The sequence below is a fragment of the Atractosteus spatula genome, chromosome 7 (genome assembly GCF_055471065.1).
Source record: "Atractosteus spatula isolate fAtrSpa1 chromosome 7, fAtrSpa1.hap1, whole genome shotgun sequence".
Lineage (NCBI taxonomy): Eukaryota > Metazoa > Chordata > Actinopteri > Semionotiformes > Lepisosteidae > Atractosteus > Atractosteus spatula.
This window is the reverse complement of record NC_142712.1, coordinates 6,674,429-6,691,179: the sequence shown is the minus strand read 5'-3', so window position 1 is coordinate 6,691,179 and position 16,751 is coordinate 6,674,429. Positions and strand designations below refer to the sequence as shown.

Here is a 16,751-nt window from a genome sequence, read left to right as displayed (position 1 = left end):
TCATCTATTAGTGCACTGACATCAGAAGACCTTCTGTACAAGCCTTTGAATCAGAAAATGCTAACCGTGTAAAAGGTGCGGGTGTCCGCATAAACGGCACCATTTGGTGAACAGCCAGACAGACACCGATGAAGAAATGGCAACTGACTAAACAGTATTGATGAAATCGTTTCGGGAGGCGTGCAGAATCATTGACACACAACTTGGCAGCCAGGCATGCCTACTTTCGCATTCTTGTCTACAGAAATTAAGAAATCATCTCGTTTTATCATTTTGCAACTCGTTGCTGACCTTTCCCTGGATTAATATGTCCAAAAAAATACATGAGCTGACCTTTACCAATTGTATGATCTATCTAAAATGTAGGACCTAATATAGACTTCAGAAATAGATGGAAATTACTTCTTTGTAAACTAACCGTTCGGTTCCAAATATAACTTTGTAATAAACCATTTACCTTTTGAGGTATTTTGGGAAAAAATAATTTGGTGTCTGTTAGAATTAATCGACACATTGTATTTGAAAGGTTGAATTCAAAATAACCAATGCTGCACCTGAAGATGAACCACAGGCTGTGTTTTGAGAGTTGTACTGTAAGCATACAGTAGGGGAAGGAGTAGGATTTGCATCAGGTTAGGGTCAAATCTGTATTTTCATACCTATTTCTCTTCACAGTGCCTGCATAAGATCCTTGTAACTTGATTTTTTCCATCCGTTGGCAGCTGTATTTGTCAAATTTGATTAAATATTCTAAAATGTGATCCACTCACACAATTTTCCCATTTTATATTTTAATGCTTGGTACAGTTAACGTAATGTTTTATTTTTTAACTCAATCAGCATTTAACATTTGCTCTACCATACATAATTTGTTTCCTGTATTTCATGTAAAATTATACTTCAGGTTGCCTCGGATAACCTGAGAAATACAGTATATGCCTTTTAAGGGATATCGGCTTTTATACAGCTGGCATTCAGCTCACTTAAAAGGACACGTCAATGAACAGCAATAGATTCCTTGCCTAATTAATATGACTAAAAAAAACTGTATGTTGTCCTAGGAAACATAATCTGAATTTGTTTTAGGAACCTTTAAAAGTAATACCCCATGGAAGTAGGAAGTATAAGACAAGGGTCTTTATTTTAACACGCAAAAACTCCTTCTATGTACTGTATATACATAGAACAGCTTCTGTCAATATTACAGGGAAACTATGTTGAATGTAAACAGTAATACTTATTAAGCAACTGTTTTTTCAAGCTTCGTATTAGTACTATTCTTATTGGGCGCAAAGTACACATTGAAGTGCGATGTGGAAGAGGGCATCCCTTCCTGGGTCTCAGGTACTGCTAGGCTAACAGACACATGTCATCGAGCAGTGAAACCGTTTTGTTTTGGTTACAGAATTACTTCATTCAATTCCTGAGTGAACTGAGACCCCAAATCTAGGGGACTCGTCCTGAGTCCAAGTCATTTCTCACGACTTAAAGCTGCTGTTTTCCCCCCAAACTGCTAGCTTTGCACTTTCAAGAACATACTGTAAGAAAGGTTACAAACAAAAGGAGGACATGGGCCCATGTTTCTTGAGCCACATTGTGCGGTAAAGATTTGTGGCTTTCTGTTGAACCGTTCCTAGACAGACCGATTTATGTGAAGTAAATAATTAATTATGTGAAATATTGTTTCAAAATGCGTTTTCACATTGGCAATCCTAAAGATCCTAAAGATATTGTCATTTCTATATTGATGTACAGTGTTTGTTTCCTGCTTAAACTTATTATACAGTGCTTTGAGATCATATTTTTATCGTATGCCACTTCACATAGCACATCAAAATCATATACAGTAGTCATTTTGTGCAACTCACTATACACAATTCAGTGGTGTTGCCGCAGAGATTGTTAAATATCAACGTGCTTGAGAGTTTGCTCTCAGGGAACATGCAAGGACAAAACGTTAGCATTCATTCCAAATGTTTTATGTGACCGTGCTCTGTTGAAATATCACCTGGACATCTGTCTTTAAATGTCTGGAATATTGCAACAGACAGAGACACTCTGCAGTTTTGAAATAACTGACCTCTGCCATAAATCAGACATTATTATAAAACTGTAAAGGGCAGCCAAATTGCCTTTTTGTATGGAAAGACTCCAGTCCAGGCAAGAGTGTTGGTTCTGCTGCAGTAGCAGCACAACGATATCTGAGCTGCCGTGAAGAGACACTGTAGCTGTGGCAAAGGCAGCTGCCCAGTCAGGGTGCTCCTTGGCAAACCGACTGTGGGGGAGAGTCTGTGCTGGCGCTTTTGTCTGTTAAATACTGTAGATGCAGGTTTAAAAGTTGTCCTGTCCCACACTGACCTTCCAGTGATTTTCTCAAGTAACCTCCCTGCCCCTCTGCACCTGTGGCTTCTTCTCGGCTTTCTAGAGGTCAGTGGTACTGTAATGTCATGGGTTTGAATAAAAAGACCGGCTGCCCATTGCAGTTTGTGATTGTGCTGGACCGCGAGACAGGAATACTTGGAATGGGCATGGTTTTCAGAGAGCTAACATTCAGAATAAATGTACAAATTTGGCCTGGGAGCACTACAGAAATGTTTCAGCTGAAAGCACATTCTGCCATTTCTGTATAGCATTCGCGATCACCGTCACCTTGACTTGGATAAGGGGCATGTACACTATCAACACAACATTACGTCATGTGTAAATTGTAACTTTATTTATTTAATCAAGAGTTACAAACTATAATTCCCAGTTCTGCGCCTGAAATTGATTAAAACCTTATCCAACATTTTGTTACACAGACACCAATTCCTGCTAAACTAAGCAAAGTTAGCGCATAAACAATGGCTAAACCACGCTGGTCCCGTGCCAGGCGCCAAGGTCAAATAAATGCTTCTCCCGTTTGCCTCATTTGCAGTCATTCATTAAGTTAAAGGCACTTGTGAACTTGGTTGCACCGCTGAGTTTGGATTTACACCTCAGTGTTATTACAAGCGCTTAATGTCAGGGCAAAGAAACTCAAATGTCTGGGCCACTGCAAACGACGACGTTATTAACTTAACCATCTGTTTCATTCAACTCCAGAAAAAAAAAAGTTACATACAAAAATACATTTCTAGTTAAACCTCTAGGGAGTGACACAGACTTACAAGATTTACAAGAAAACCCCTATGCATGTGATTGGGGATGATGCAATCCTTTTGAAGAAAGGATTCCAGTGAGAAACGGTTCATATGAAGCTCAGGTGCTTGTCCTCTGGCACGCCGTATTTGCCCTTGTGCTCCTCGAACAGCTTGCACAGCTCCTCGATGTACAGCTCATGAAGTGCGTCCACTTCCTCCTCGGTTGGCTTTTCGTTTCTCTGTACTTTGATTGGCTTCCCGACTGCAGGCGAAAACAAGAAAGCAGTGCAGGCGTGTTAGCCCTGTCCGTGTGCCAGATGACATTCTTCTTGGACATTAGTAAGGAGTTGCTTTAAAGCCCCGCTATACCAGCTCATGGGCCCACAATCATGTGTTAAGCGGCTGTAATACTTTCCTGTCCACAGTTTGCAGCACACATGCTACTTGTTAGTAAAGAACTGGGTGCCTATATTTGAGCACATTGCTCTTCTGTTTCTCACACAATGATAACTGTTGCTCACACATCAAAATGCACCATGTTTAGGTCACTAATGTGGCTCCAGGACATAGTAAATAAAATGCTTGTGCTTTATGTAGATTTATGTAGTAATCTTTTTCACTCAGAATTCTTCAGTTAAATCACAAAGTGCTTGCCTGGTTAGAGCTTTAGACTTTCAGCACTTCAATGTTTAAGTTCAATGCCTTAGCTACTGGCTTCACACTGTAATTATTTAAACAATTGTTCAGATGTCTGAGGATGAGAAACATTTTATTAAATCAAGGCCCTGGGATAAAGTAATCTATATCATTTTTAGAATGATAAGGAAAGCAAGTAAACATGATGTGCTGTCAGCCATGCTCTCTGCTGTCCACAAATGAAACAGTATTTAAAAAGAGGGTCAGCATTACTGCATTTCTCCCTGTGCTACAATACTTGCGTGGTATCCAAAAACCAGAAGGAGGAAACCTTGAGCCCGAAGGAGGAATTCTGAAAATGTTCTTTTTGCTTAGATGAAGGTCATAAAGATATCAGAATAAAATACTGTATATTGCTGAAGAGCAAGCATTATACACAGGCATGTCAGTACACACAACCTGACGAATTTAAGGTAATGCATACAAGAAACAGAAAGAACTGACATTTTACCACTCTTGGCTTTTACAGGCAAACGAGCCATGATTCCATTTTTGTTCATTTAACGGAATGCATAAGCAGAGACATGGCAGTGGATTAGATTTGAATGTATTGGGTCTGCGACACCAAGGCCTGCAACCCCAGCAAGTGTTTCTTACTCTTTGAGGCTGCCCTGAGAAAATTGAAGTCATGCCAGTGCTAGGAGCCTAGGTCTGTCAGCCCGGCCTGTTAACCCAGCCAAGGCCCCGACCTTTGACCTGGCTTACCCACGGTGAAGATGGGCTTCCTGTAAGGGATGAGTCCGAAGCTGTACTGGAAGACGCCCCGCGCGTGGAAGAGCGGCAGTGAGACGCCCATCATCTTCTGCAGGCGCTCCTGGAGCCAGCGCAGCCAGGTGCCCCTGGGGTTGTCCAGCTGGTCGAACACCTCGTTCTCTCCGAAGGAGAACACGGGGACGAGCGGAGCCCTGGAGAGCACCGGGACAGACGGCACCGTCACTGCCCAGCTCTCGTTATCAGAGCTGCGCTGATTAGGATACTGAGCTGTTGCATGGATCTGTGCATCTGTCATCTTGAACCCCTGTGTGTTTGAGCTCTGATGCACGTCCAGTTCTAGATTTTTAAGTCTCCAGTAGCACGTTGCCCCAGTGCTTCCTGTGGAGCGATCACACCCGCCCCTGCTCTTACCCGTGCTCAATCGCCAACTTGACAAACCCCTTCCTGTTGGCAAGCAGCAGGGTGAAGGCTCCCGGCCGGGCGTCCAGGGCTTCGGGCGCCCCTCCCACCGCGATGACCACCACATTCCCGCCCTCCGGGTGCCGCAGCAGGTAGCTGGCGCTCTCTTTGTCCGAGGGGATCAGTCCTGGAAAGCACAGGTCCAACGTGTCCTTTTTCTAATTCCTTTAATTCCGCATTGATTTGTTTTTACAGGAAGTTCTTTGCTGCTAAAAGGCCAGTGAGGTGAAATGGACCCTTCCTGCCCCCTGTGATCATTAACCAGCACTGAGAAATGCCCCCCGTCCCTGCCCAGCACACGCAGCTCACTCTGTCTCAGAGGCAGGCCGCCTTCTCCTCACCTCCAGACAGGATGTAGTCCCGGAAGAAAGGCACCCTGAACCACAGCGGCAGCATGAGCAGGAAGGGCGTCATTCCGGGGAAGAGCTGCAGGAATCCGGTGGACAGGGTGCAGAAGTTCACGAAGGCCCCCGCCACCAGCACCCCATGAGGATGAAACCCAAACACGTAGTTCAGTCTCGGGTCCAGGTCGGCCGTCTTCACCAGCTGGAGGCCGGAAACAGGGAACGACGGGGAATTAAAAGCTGGAAACGTGCCACCCACCGAAATCACAATCGCATTGAACCAGCGGGGGGGTGCAGAGTGGGTTTCGGCATGTTACCCATGTTACTAACTCTGGCGTTGATGTTCTAAGAGTTGGTCAGCCTCTGACACCCAGCATAGAAACATGAGCAGCCAGAGCACCAGAGAAACAGCAGGCCAAGCAGAAATTGTGTTACAAGTTCAGAATGAAATAAGGATATGTCCTGAGCTCCTCATTTAATATACAACAATATCAACACTTGGTCTTTCACAGGCATACAGTACGTTAATATCACAACCGATATTCCCATTAAAGATGGGGAGAAGTCTGCTTTCGAAAAGCTAGCTTTTGAAAAACTCAATTTATGGAAAATAAGTGGGTTTTTTTGCATCTCCCGAGAAGTATCCGATTCAAATTTAGTTTGTGCTTTTTAAAAATCTTATTTTTTTAATTCTTTTTTTGTACTCAGGCACATTGCTTTCCACCTTGTTTTTTTTTTCCTGGAGACCCAGTGAGAGATAAACATCAGAACATCAGGCTTGGGTAAGCCCACAGTCGAGTGAAGAGCGGTCAAGGCAAGGGCATCACCAAAGTGCTCTCCATGTGAGCTCCATGAGTGCCGATGTATTGTAGGATCCTTGTCCAAACAAAATGCACGTGCTTGTTTGTATTCAGAGTGCTGGAGATTAGAAGGAGTCCAAGGTCAGAGATCTCTGAGATCAATACCCCCCCAGCTGAAATTATCGCAATGTTCAAAGCCAAGACAATATTAGGGCCTGATAACATTGAAGCAGACAAAAAGAAGAACACAATGTTTCCATATAAAAAAAAAACCTGACTAATTAGCCAAGCATTACATTCATCAATGGTAACTTTAAAGGATCCCTATCTGAGTTTTTTTTATTGCATCATTATCTTGTAATAGAGGCTCTCAGTCCTGGTCATGGAGGACCTGTATGCTGGTTTTTGTCCTAACTGGGCCCTTAAACACTAGTGTTAACCGGGACCTGTAACTGATTTGCTTGCTGGTTTAGACTTTTTTTGCACTCAGCACCTGGTTTCAAAAATACCCCATATACAGTAAAGTACATTATTTCCAATACCTTTATCAGGCAAAACTTCATACAGTCTCTCCCCACCTTGCTATTTATGAATCCTTATCACCGTCTAAACAGCTATATAACAGGTGATTAATTGATAATGAACAGACACTGGGAATTGATTGAGTATCAGACAACTCCCACGGTGAGTCAATGTGTTTCCTTCTGTTTTTCTCTTGCTCTTCTCCTCCTGCCACACCTGAATGACAACAGTCCTGAGTCTCACTTAAATAATACAGGATTTAGACTATATACCAATCACAAATCTCATTCAGCATTTTAAGAGCTAGAAAATAGAAATAAATTAGCCTATGATAAAGCATTTGGCTGCAGCAAAAGCAGAAGATACCAGAGTTACCCAGGTCCATGACTGAGAACTGCTGTACTGGGGTATTTTTTAACTCAAGACTTGTGTGCAGGGAAAAACGTCTCAACATCAAGTAGATTAATTACTGGGTGCAATAAGCTTTGGTTAGTAAGGCCCCAACAGAAGCAAAAACCAGCAGACACAGGGTTTTCCCAAGCCCTGGACTGAGAACCTCTGTCTTTTAAAAACAGCAGCAACAGGAACTTCACGTAAATATTACATAAACATTTCCACGTCAGAAATAACTGTGTGACTCAGAGAATGCGTAAAAGAAAACCAGCCCAATCAAATGCATATTAAAAAACAGAGAAGGTTTGTTATTTCATGCTGATCCGGTTTCTTAGGGTTATTTTCTCAGAAAGTGATGAAAGCTCCAACATAGCTTGTTTGTAAAAGTAGCACCCTTTTGAAGTAAAAGTGATGCTTTAAGTACATGTGTAGTTTTATGTGTACGTTTGTTTGAATACTGTATGTACTGCCTCAGTGCCAGAACAGTTAACAGAAGATCCCAGAAATGTAACCACCTCCTTCAGTGAAAGCTATTAGTTAAATAACCTGTTTTGACCTGTCATTCTTTCTTTAAATGACCTTTCAAAGAGGATTTCAAAGTGTCTTACTGTATGTAAAGTACAGTACAGCTAATGTACAGCTAATGTCTATGTAATGTTATAGCAAAGAATCCATAAGGATCGGGACACATTATTCTCAGAGACTGAATACTGAGAGTGACAGACGTAATATCTTCATGGGTGAGGCCATTCTCTTTTCGCATACTATATTCACAAAATAAAAGGTCTACTGGTCAATTAAAAAGCTGATGCTCAATCTTTTAAACATTGGCTATTGGAATGGGCCTACCGATACTAGGCTGCCTGTGTTTGTGAACACTCACCCATTGTTTGAAGCAAAAGGCACTACTTTCATTGCCTGTGCCAACGGCCTCTGTCCCCACAGATTAATCATTGTCTCTTGTTCTTCAGCTCAGGCCCTTTAAGTGTTTACAAACACTGGGCCCCGTTTTCAAAAAACATCCTCACAGCTTGTTTTTCTCAGAAAAACTGGACGGTGAAGGTGCTGATATTAGGGACAATAACATGAATGACAAAAATGCACACAACCGATTCATTCACCTACACATTCCACGAGCAACACATTTTTTTTAAATGTGTAAAAGGAAACTCCATTAGATCTGGGACTTTTTCGAATAGAAATGTAATAATTTGTATTGGCTTGCGAGAGATAGTCTTATCTACTTGAATACAGAAGCAGATATCCATTGCCATCTGGTCACTTGATGGTAGCCAAATTGTATTTTCTTCATCATTCTCAAAACAGTGTTCTTGATCCCTAAAATGTAGACACTAGCTATGTTTTCCTTCATGAAAAGACATATTCTTGCAAATCTGAATGCTACATTCAGAACAAAAAGCCCATGAGCGCAGAATTCAAGGTGAGAGATTTGAAAGTCTCATCGATTTTGCATCTTTGAAAGTCTAAGAGATTTCGCGTTTTGCATGGTTATAATGTCTACAGGAAGAGATACACGATTGAGGAAATGTGCAGGGAAGCTTTTTAAAGGTTAATTGATGGAAATTCTTTTAAAATCAGCATCAGACAGTAGGGTGGGATTCTTTTCTTCGACACATGAAGGCCAATTATCATATCTGGAATCCCCACATGATGGATTTGTAACAGAAAGCAGTGATGTGACAGAGTGAATACAAACCAGCCTTTCTGAAAAACAAAGGGATTCTGTTCAGAGACAGTCCCAGATTTAACGAACCTCTCCCAAATCGATGTTGAATTTCAGGGATACGCATTTGACTTGTGAAATTAGCTGTTTAACACATTCCGTGATGACGCATGAAGTCATATGTTTGCTCAGACCACCCCATCCCCTGTGCCTCTTTTAAAGCTCTGCATACATGCGCTACACCTTTAAATGGTATCTCTGTCACCAGAGTAGCCTGAAATATCTCATTCGTACTCTCCATCAGGATCTCGTCTCCCTTCATTCACTTCTTAGGTTTTCATTGCCCTACAGAAGGGGTCTGCATTTCTGCTCCAAGAAAGCTCCAGGCCACCAGCTCCTAAAAACCTAACTGCATGATTCATGGCTTAAATTTTAATACCACTTCATTTTTTTTTGCCTGGGAACAACATGTCTTTCCACTGTGCCTATGTACGGAACATTAAAAATCAGGTGAAACCAAACTCAAACAGCCAGATGTAGTTTTTGATATGACCGGACAGACATATACAGCACAGTATTTACACGAACAAATCCGCAACTATAGAGACGAACAGAGGACATCTTCTCCTCTAGCCCTTATTGCAGCAGCTGAGCAAATCCGAGCTTCAGTGAGCAACTCTGGGTTACAAACCAAGAGTCAGACGCACATTGCATGGAGTTTCCAAGGTAGCAGGCTTATCTGAGCAAAGCTGTAGATGGGTTTGGAAGATGAGCCAAGGGTGTACAGACCAGGGCTCCTGCTACACACTCCAGTGCAAGAAGACAAGCACCAAAACCCTGCTCTCTGCCTGGAGTCTAAACCAGTGGATTAGGCAGGATACAGTACCCTTCGGCACCCTTCAAACTGTGCCTGAGTAACAATGCAAGGATCTCGTTATGTATGAATTCAAGGCACTGTGCTCAGCGCAGTGACATGACAAGTAAGACACATGCTTGTGGCACATGCTGTAGAATTAAGTGCTCCTTTTTATAATAAAACTTAATGAATGGTGGTTTTTCATTTCGTGTATGGACTTGATCAAATTCTTTCTGAGATAATGTTTTTAAGTATTATAAAATAATTAGAAGTTACATTTTCACACGCTTGACATTTGAAGTGTTTATTGTATCTAGAGAGTGAAGGGGACGCTTGTGTTTATCTGTGTTTACTGTATATCTTTGTGTTTTTTTTCTGATCTAGGTTGAAGTGCCAAGACGTTAGCCTTATTGTTATAAGAAGTTATTATTGTTGGTAAATTAATTTGGTATGAGTGTTGCTCTGGTCTTCTTTCTTGGAGCGTTTAAGTGGCTTTAATAAAACAACCACTGATTAAAACAGTTGACTTTAAGGTGGCTGATTTTCACAGTTGATTTTTTCCAGTTTAGGAGTTTTTGTTCCATCTGTAACCCATGAATACCTCTAGTTCAAACTCAATTCCTGGACAGCACAGTGTCTTAGATTTTTTTGTTCCAACCAGGCTTTCAACTACTTAGTTGGTCCAATTATTGAATTAGCTACTTAAATGTAAAAGAACAGTGCAACCAGGCTCTGAGGAGTTACATGAATCTAACTTTAATCATGTAAATGTGTTGAGTAAACTATCATAAAGGATCTTAAGAAAATTCTGACAAATCCAAGTAAATAGTTTGGCTAATTGATTAAATTGACTACTGAAGCTGCAACAAACACCAAACCGACATTGTGTCAGAGCCCCTAGTTCTAATCCTGTTGCAAACAACTGGAGAAAGAATAAAAACCTTGGTGTGTGTACTAGGCTTTGAAGGTTTGGTGCTGTTTTGCTCTCGGTGCTTGTCCCGCAGAAAACATTAACAGCTATCTGGTATTGAGGTCAAAAAGTTAGACAAGGGTCAGAACAACAGGCATCCAGAGGAAGACAAACACAGACACGCCTTTACTGAAAGTCCACAGGACAGGAGTTAAAGATAACAAAGAATAACAGAGCGTTCAATATTCAACTCCTTGTTCAATTGTAGGCACTATCGTCTGCTCCTTCAAGTTTTGTACAGTTTGGGAACGTTTGTACATTTAGGGCAACTTTTATTTTACCAAAATATATGAGAGTAAAATAATGTATATTTCATTAAGATTTTATATTTTAAAAATAAAACTTCAGTGATAATGTCACACTTGCACTCCGTTGTTATTAAAATTAGAAGTCAATAGCTCATCATATACTCTGTCCTGAACAAAACCAATCTACAGTTGCTCGTGTTATTCGAGGTTATTAAAAATCCTATAGAAATTCTTCTCGGGGTTTGTGGTAGTACCGTTTACGACCAGAATGTGGCAGCATTGTGTTGTGCTGCTGCTGCCAAATATTACTAATATAACCTGCTTCTGAAGGAACTGTCCTGTCTATTCCTCAACAACTATGGCACATAGAGACTGGAATGTAAATCTATATTCAATACTTTGTGTGATTACAAAACACCCGATTTCCCATGTTTCGACATGTGTGCTCTGTACTTATTTTATTTTTCAACAAGTTATGCCCACTTGTAATAATGAAAGCCCCAGTAATGTTACCGTTCTATTTTTATGCTTGCCAAAGAAACACAGACACACCTTAACTGAAAGATGAAAGAGAAAGCACTAATTAACCTTACATCAAATTTTCATTGTGCAGTTATAGTTGATTTAAATATTGTTTAAAATATTAAATTTCACGTTGTCTTGACTGCAACTACTTTTTACATTTCAGAAAGCATTTTTATTATGCCTCTTCTTTTAAGTAAGCAATCCTTATCAGTATTTATTAGTATGAGTATTAGTAAATCCATAAACTGTACTTATGTAAGAAAACTGGAATCACACTGATGAGAGCTGCCAGCTGAACTTGAGGACAACAACGACAGCTTGTCCAAACCAGTGAGGACTCTGATGCACAGATGAGCTCCAAACTAGATTAAACCAGTCAACTGCGGTGACATGCTCTGAGTTTTTTTAGCCTGTAATCTGTCGTGTTTCCATTGCATTTCCATAGCGTTGACTTGGCTACAGTATTCAGATTAATTCTAAAATATAGAACTCTAAAGGTTTCTATGGTAACTGGTCTGTCAGCCAGATTTGCTCTCTGTCTCCAGAATTGAGCTTGGAGCTCTCTTCTCTCTTCTTGCTCTGTATCTTAAGTTGGCTAGCACCTCTGCACGAGCAATTTCTGACTTTATACCATTTGTCAATCAGGATCGATATCCATCCAACTATTATCAGAAAATGGCTTATTCCTGTAAGGGTCATGGCAATATAAATTATATTTAGGTACTGTATGCTGTATATACAGTACACATATATACTGGAAGCACAGAGCTTAAGGAGACACCATACCCATCACAGAGTGACAGGATGCTTTAAAGGCTGCAATATCACACCCAGGGAGGCAGCTAGAAAAGCCCTGTTAACATGGGGTGAACATGCACACTCCACACAGAAAGTGCCCAGGCAGGAATTGAACCCAGGCCCCTAGAACTGTGTACAGTAGCAGCACTTAGGTGCATGCCACAATGTCACTCAAGCATACACATAAAGTTTGGGAGTAAAATCCCAACATCTAGAACATGTTTTTTTGTTTTTTTTATTATTATTATTATTATTGTAGTGAAATTTCTGAAAAACGTATGAAACATTTTTATAATCACCACAACACAAGCCAGACTGGCACAAGGTAAACCAGTGGCAATTCAGACCTCAAAAGCCATTAATCAGAACATGTGAAGTACACAAATAGACAAAACACAAACTGCAAATCTAAGATGTGTGCTATAAATAATATATTACCAAATGTTCTGCAGTGAAAGATTTAAAGAGCTGGCAATAACTCACTCTGCCAGTTAGTTTTTTTTTCACCAATGGTCCTGGTGTTTATTTTGCCTGGACTGGACTGGCACTCACATTACATGTTTCCTTTCAAGCATTTCACGAGAAAGTTCTGGATACCGTATATGCTGAACCTCCATTTGGAAATAAAGAACTGAACTAGTCTTCACAGTGTTGTGCACAGAGCAACCAGCAGGATCTCCCTGGGATAGAAATTAATTTACAGGAACAATCAGTACGCCACAGGCTTGTAAAGACATCCTAGAAACCGAGTATTTCTACAGCCAACAGTACATGACTGCAGCAATTACCCTTCAACCCGGTGTGCCCCAGGCCCTGGCAGAGGAACAAGGAGCCAGTCGGTACCAGAGCAACTGAGAGAGATCTTCTGGCAGGCTGAGATGTGCCCCTCTCACCGAGAGTCCAAAATGCAAAGATCTCTGATTTCCATCAAGGACGATGTTTACAGGCCAGAACATGAGATATAGCTTTTATTGTGAATGGCAAGATAAAATGGCTCCATATGGGAATGGAATATACCAGAAATTAAGGTGAAATTCATTTTAAAATCCAAGCCATATAGGTATTCCATACCTAAGAATAAACAGGATGGAGAAAGGTAATATTCAATTGCTAAAAAAAATAGTTTGGAACATGCTGCTTAGCAGAATCTATGCTTCAGGAGAGAGGGGTCACTTACTAGTGCTAATGTGCGGGAAACAATAAATAAGAAAAAATACATTTATTGTTAATAAAAAACAAATTGCCGAGCAGCTAAAATAGTGTTTTGATCTGCAATATTTTCTCAAGGCAGATCTGAAGAATTGCAGAAATGTGTCTGAAGGAGAAATATAGCTGTAATGGGCTGAGATACGGAGGTTAATTGTACACTTACCTTATCTTATCTGTCAAGGGTGCTCTTTATCTCCGACTGTTTACAGACCAAAAAAGCTACAGTATAAGGCAGTTTTGGATGACAGCAACAGGCTACAGTACCTTCTAGAATGCATTCCACAATCACAACAGCCAGACTAATTTGATATTGCACAGACAGAAAGGCAAAGGTGAGAAGGTCAACTGACAACAAGAACGTAACTGAGAAAATTTAAACAGCTGTTAACAAGCACAGACAGAGCACAGGTGGTCTAAGTTAGCACGCAAATCGCCCATTAAAAGAAAAGCAACAAACTGTAACTTTCCCTCAAACTAACTCTCCACGTTTATTTTTGATGCTGCACACTGATATCGGTGATGCTGTTATTGTGGAGAACTTTTTCCACATTTTGCTGTGCCTGCTTTAAATGACCTAGGCCACCCTTTGACTGTTTATGATCTGAATATTTGTGTAAGTGTACAACAAATAAGAGGTGTTTGGGTATTGCAGTCCACCAGTGTACACCGCCATTCTGCAGGCTAATGTTCCTACTGGGTGAAAATCTTCCCTTCCTCCTCTCCGAAGGTGGCAGGGAGCCTGGATTCAGAGTGCATACACATTTTCTACTGGTGGGACTTTGAAATCCCATAAAAGATTCAATGCTTGCTCTTCGGACTAACGCCTTTCATCCTCCGCAGCCTTCAGCCGAGTGAGTGAACGAGACTCAGGTGTCTTACCTTAACAGGAAAGTAGTCCCGGAGATACTTCCACAGTGGCAGATTGTTCAGGAAGGGGAGTCTCCTACCCCCATGAGATGGTGTATCGCGGTCAATAAACCACCAGGTGGCATACAGGACGCTGATCAGCCAGAATCGAGTGAAGATCAGGGCAAAAAACAGCACATAGCAGCACTGCGCTGAGAAGACAATAACCCAGTTAAGGACTGGTGCACACAGCATCCTCTCTCTGTCAATGAGTTTAGGAACACGGATACGGCATTTATTCCTCATAGAGAAAACGACATCATAAATGTAAAAGTACATGTTTTCCTGCTTGTTTGTTTTTTGCAGACACAGAACTCAAATAGTGTTTGATGTGCAGAAAGGGTCCACTGGAGAGTAGATGAGGTGCCACTCCATACAGATCGGCCTGAGTCTGCATCACTGACATTCTGATGACGCCGCAATACTGCGGGTATGATGGGAACCGTAAGAAATACAGAACGGTTTGGAGCACTTTTTCCTGCTGACAAATGACTGTACAGACGAGGCCCAGGCGGCACAGACAGGCCTGGCTGTGTTTGGCAGCAGTCTGCCAGCCTGCAGGTGCAGGGCAGGCATTCCCAGAAATCTGCAGCCACTTCCTTGATCGTGCTTGATCGACAGTCTGGTGCAGCACTGAATTGCATAATACCGATGCACAGTACTGTTATTTCCACCGTGCAATCGCTTTATCAGAAGAATGAAAGCTAAAACTGTTTCTGGACCTTAGAAAAAATGAAAATAACACTGCCAACAGGGAGAAGCGAGCATGGAGAATATTGTATACTGTTTAGAGTCGCTAGGGTGGGATGTCACACCCACCAGTGAAAATCCATGATGTCGGTGGTGACACACACACACACACACTCACACCAGGCCCAGTCTTCTAAGAGCCAATTAACCTACCAGCCTGTCCTTGGACTCCGGGAGGAAACCAGAGCATAAGGAGGAAGCCCACACAACCATGGGAAGAACATACAAACTTCACGCAGATCGCACCCTAGACCCCATTGACCCAGATCCATGCACTCTGAGGCAGCGATGTTAACAACTGTACCACTGTGCTGCCCTTGGACTGTACTTCTAGCACTAATTTACTGATTTTTTGTACATTTTTTGTAATGTGCATTTTTTAATGCACAGTATGCATTTTCTCTTTTGCACAAATCCATTCAGTTTATGGCCCCAGACAGTAGGCATCCAGAGTCTCCTTTCAAGACAAGACGCAGGGCCTGACACTTGCAACGCTGTGTTTGCCTCTTCCACCACTGCCAGTGTCAGATCATTTATTTTGAAATATCGGCAGCACATGAGACTCCATAACTCCTCACCAAACACACTTTAGCTGGCGGGACGCTTTACTACCGCTTGTGTGAATAGTATTGCAGGCACCGCTATTTCGTGTACAGATATGTTTCTTATTAAAGATGTTTTATCAGGTTCTGCAGTGTTAATGAATGTGTTGGGACGTATTTCTCAGCCTCGTTCCAGCAAAGCTTTGCTGAAAAAACCGAGGTGGAAAGGAGCAGCGCTGATGGCACGGAATTGTAAGAAACCGTCAGGGCAGTAATTCTCGGGACAGCCGTAGTCACATGGATACATGCAACAGGAAAGGAGCTGCCTAAACCCCCCCAAAACAGGAAGCCAGCACACTGACAAAAGCGACGTCTTAACCAGTAGCGCTCTGAATATGGAGTTTAGACGGAGAAGTTCAAGGAGGAAGGTGTAAATAAGCAGGACTTACCCAGCACAAGAAAGGAGAAAACCCACTGTAGAACGGCAGCGGTCTGCAGCCTCCTGGTTAGAGGAACGTTTAAAGGCGCAAATTGAACCTTCATGGTGGTCTGTGGGGAGACGGCACAGGACCTCCGGACACGCAGGCGGCAGCCGAAGAACGGCGCTTGAATTCATTCACTTCCTCTGCTTGCAGTCTTATTTTGCAATTCCTCAATGTAAGGTTCGATTGTGCAAGAGAAACTTTCTGCCCTCAGACCTTTGACCCCCATTGCAGTGCCTTGTACACAGTACATTGAGTAGTTCCTCTACACCCGTCACATACACAGACATGTAGACTGCCGTCCCTGTTTGGAATAGGCAAACCATGCCCACACAAAGCGCACGGGAATCAATCAGAAACTGGGGGCTATGGCTTTTTCTCGTCTGTTTTGGAAAAGAACAAATGTGGGATGATCTCTAGCAATGTTATGTCAAATGCTTGCTGCAAACAGAAGGCCTGGGATTGTCACGATCGTGTCTACCCTTGTGATTTGTCAGATGTCCTGATAACAGATGAAGCAGCATGAATCTGTTTATAATAGTCACCTCTGAACAATATTCCCTGTGGTCACGAAACTCCTTGCATCATCCCTGCCAGATAAGCAAGTTAAAAAAAAAACATGCTGGTTTGGAGGGCTTTTTCGGAATTGTTTCCTCATCAGTGTTGCTTTCTTTTCATAAGCTTGTCATTTCAAAGTTATCTTTATTGTGAGATGTGTTTTTTTCATATTT

The 16,751-nt window shown here is 41.9% G+C and overlaps 1 protein-coding gene across 1 annotated transcript; it reads right to left on the bottom strand.

Moving 5' to 3' along the window:
• Nucleotides 1-2,694: 2,694 nt before the first annotated feature.
• Nucleotides 2,695-16,186, bottom strand: mogat2 (monoacylglycerol O-acyltransferase 2). The gene is made up of 6 exons (XM_088922517.1): nt 15,988-16,186; nt 14,220-14,398; nt 5,333-5,537; nt 4,944-5,118; nt 4,524-4,723; nt 2,695-3,384 (listed from the first exon to the last, which is right to left on the bottom strand). Exons 1-6 carry the CDS (start codon nt 16,079-16,081, stop codon nt 3,230-3,232), a joined length of 1,008 nt encoding a protein of 335 aa, XP_088778643.1. The 5' UTR covers nt 16,082-16,186; the 3' UTR covers nt 2,695-3,229.
• Nucleotides 16,187-16,751: the final 565 nt, after the last annotated feature.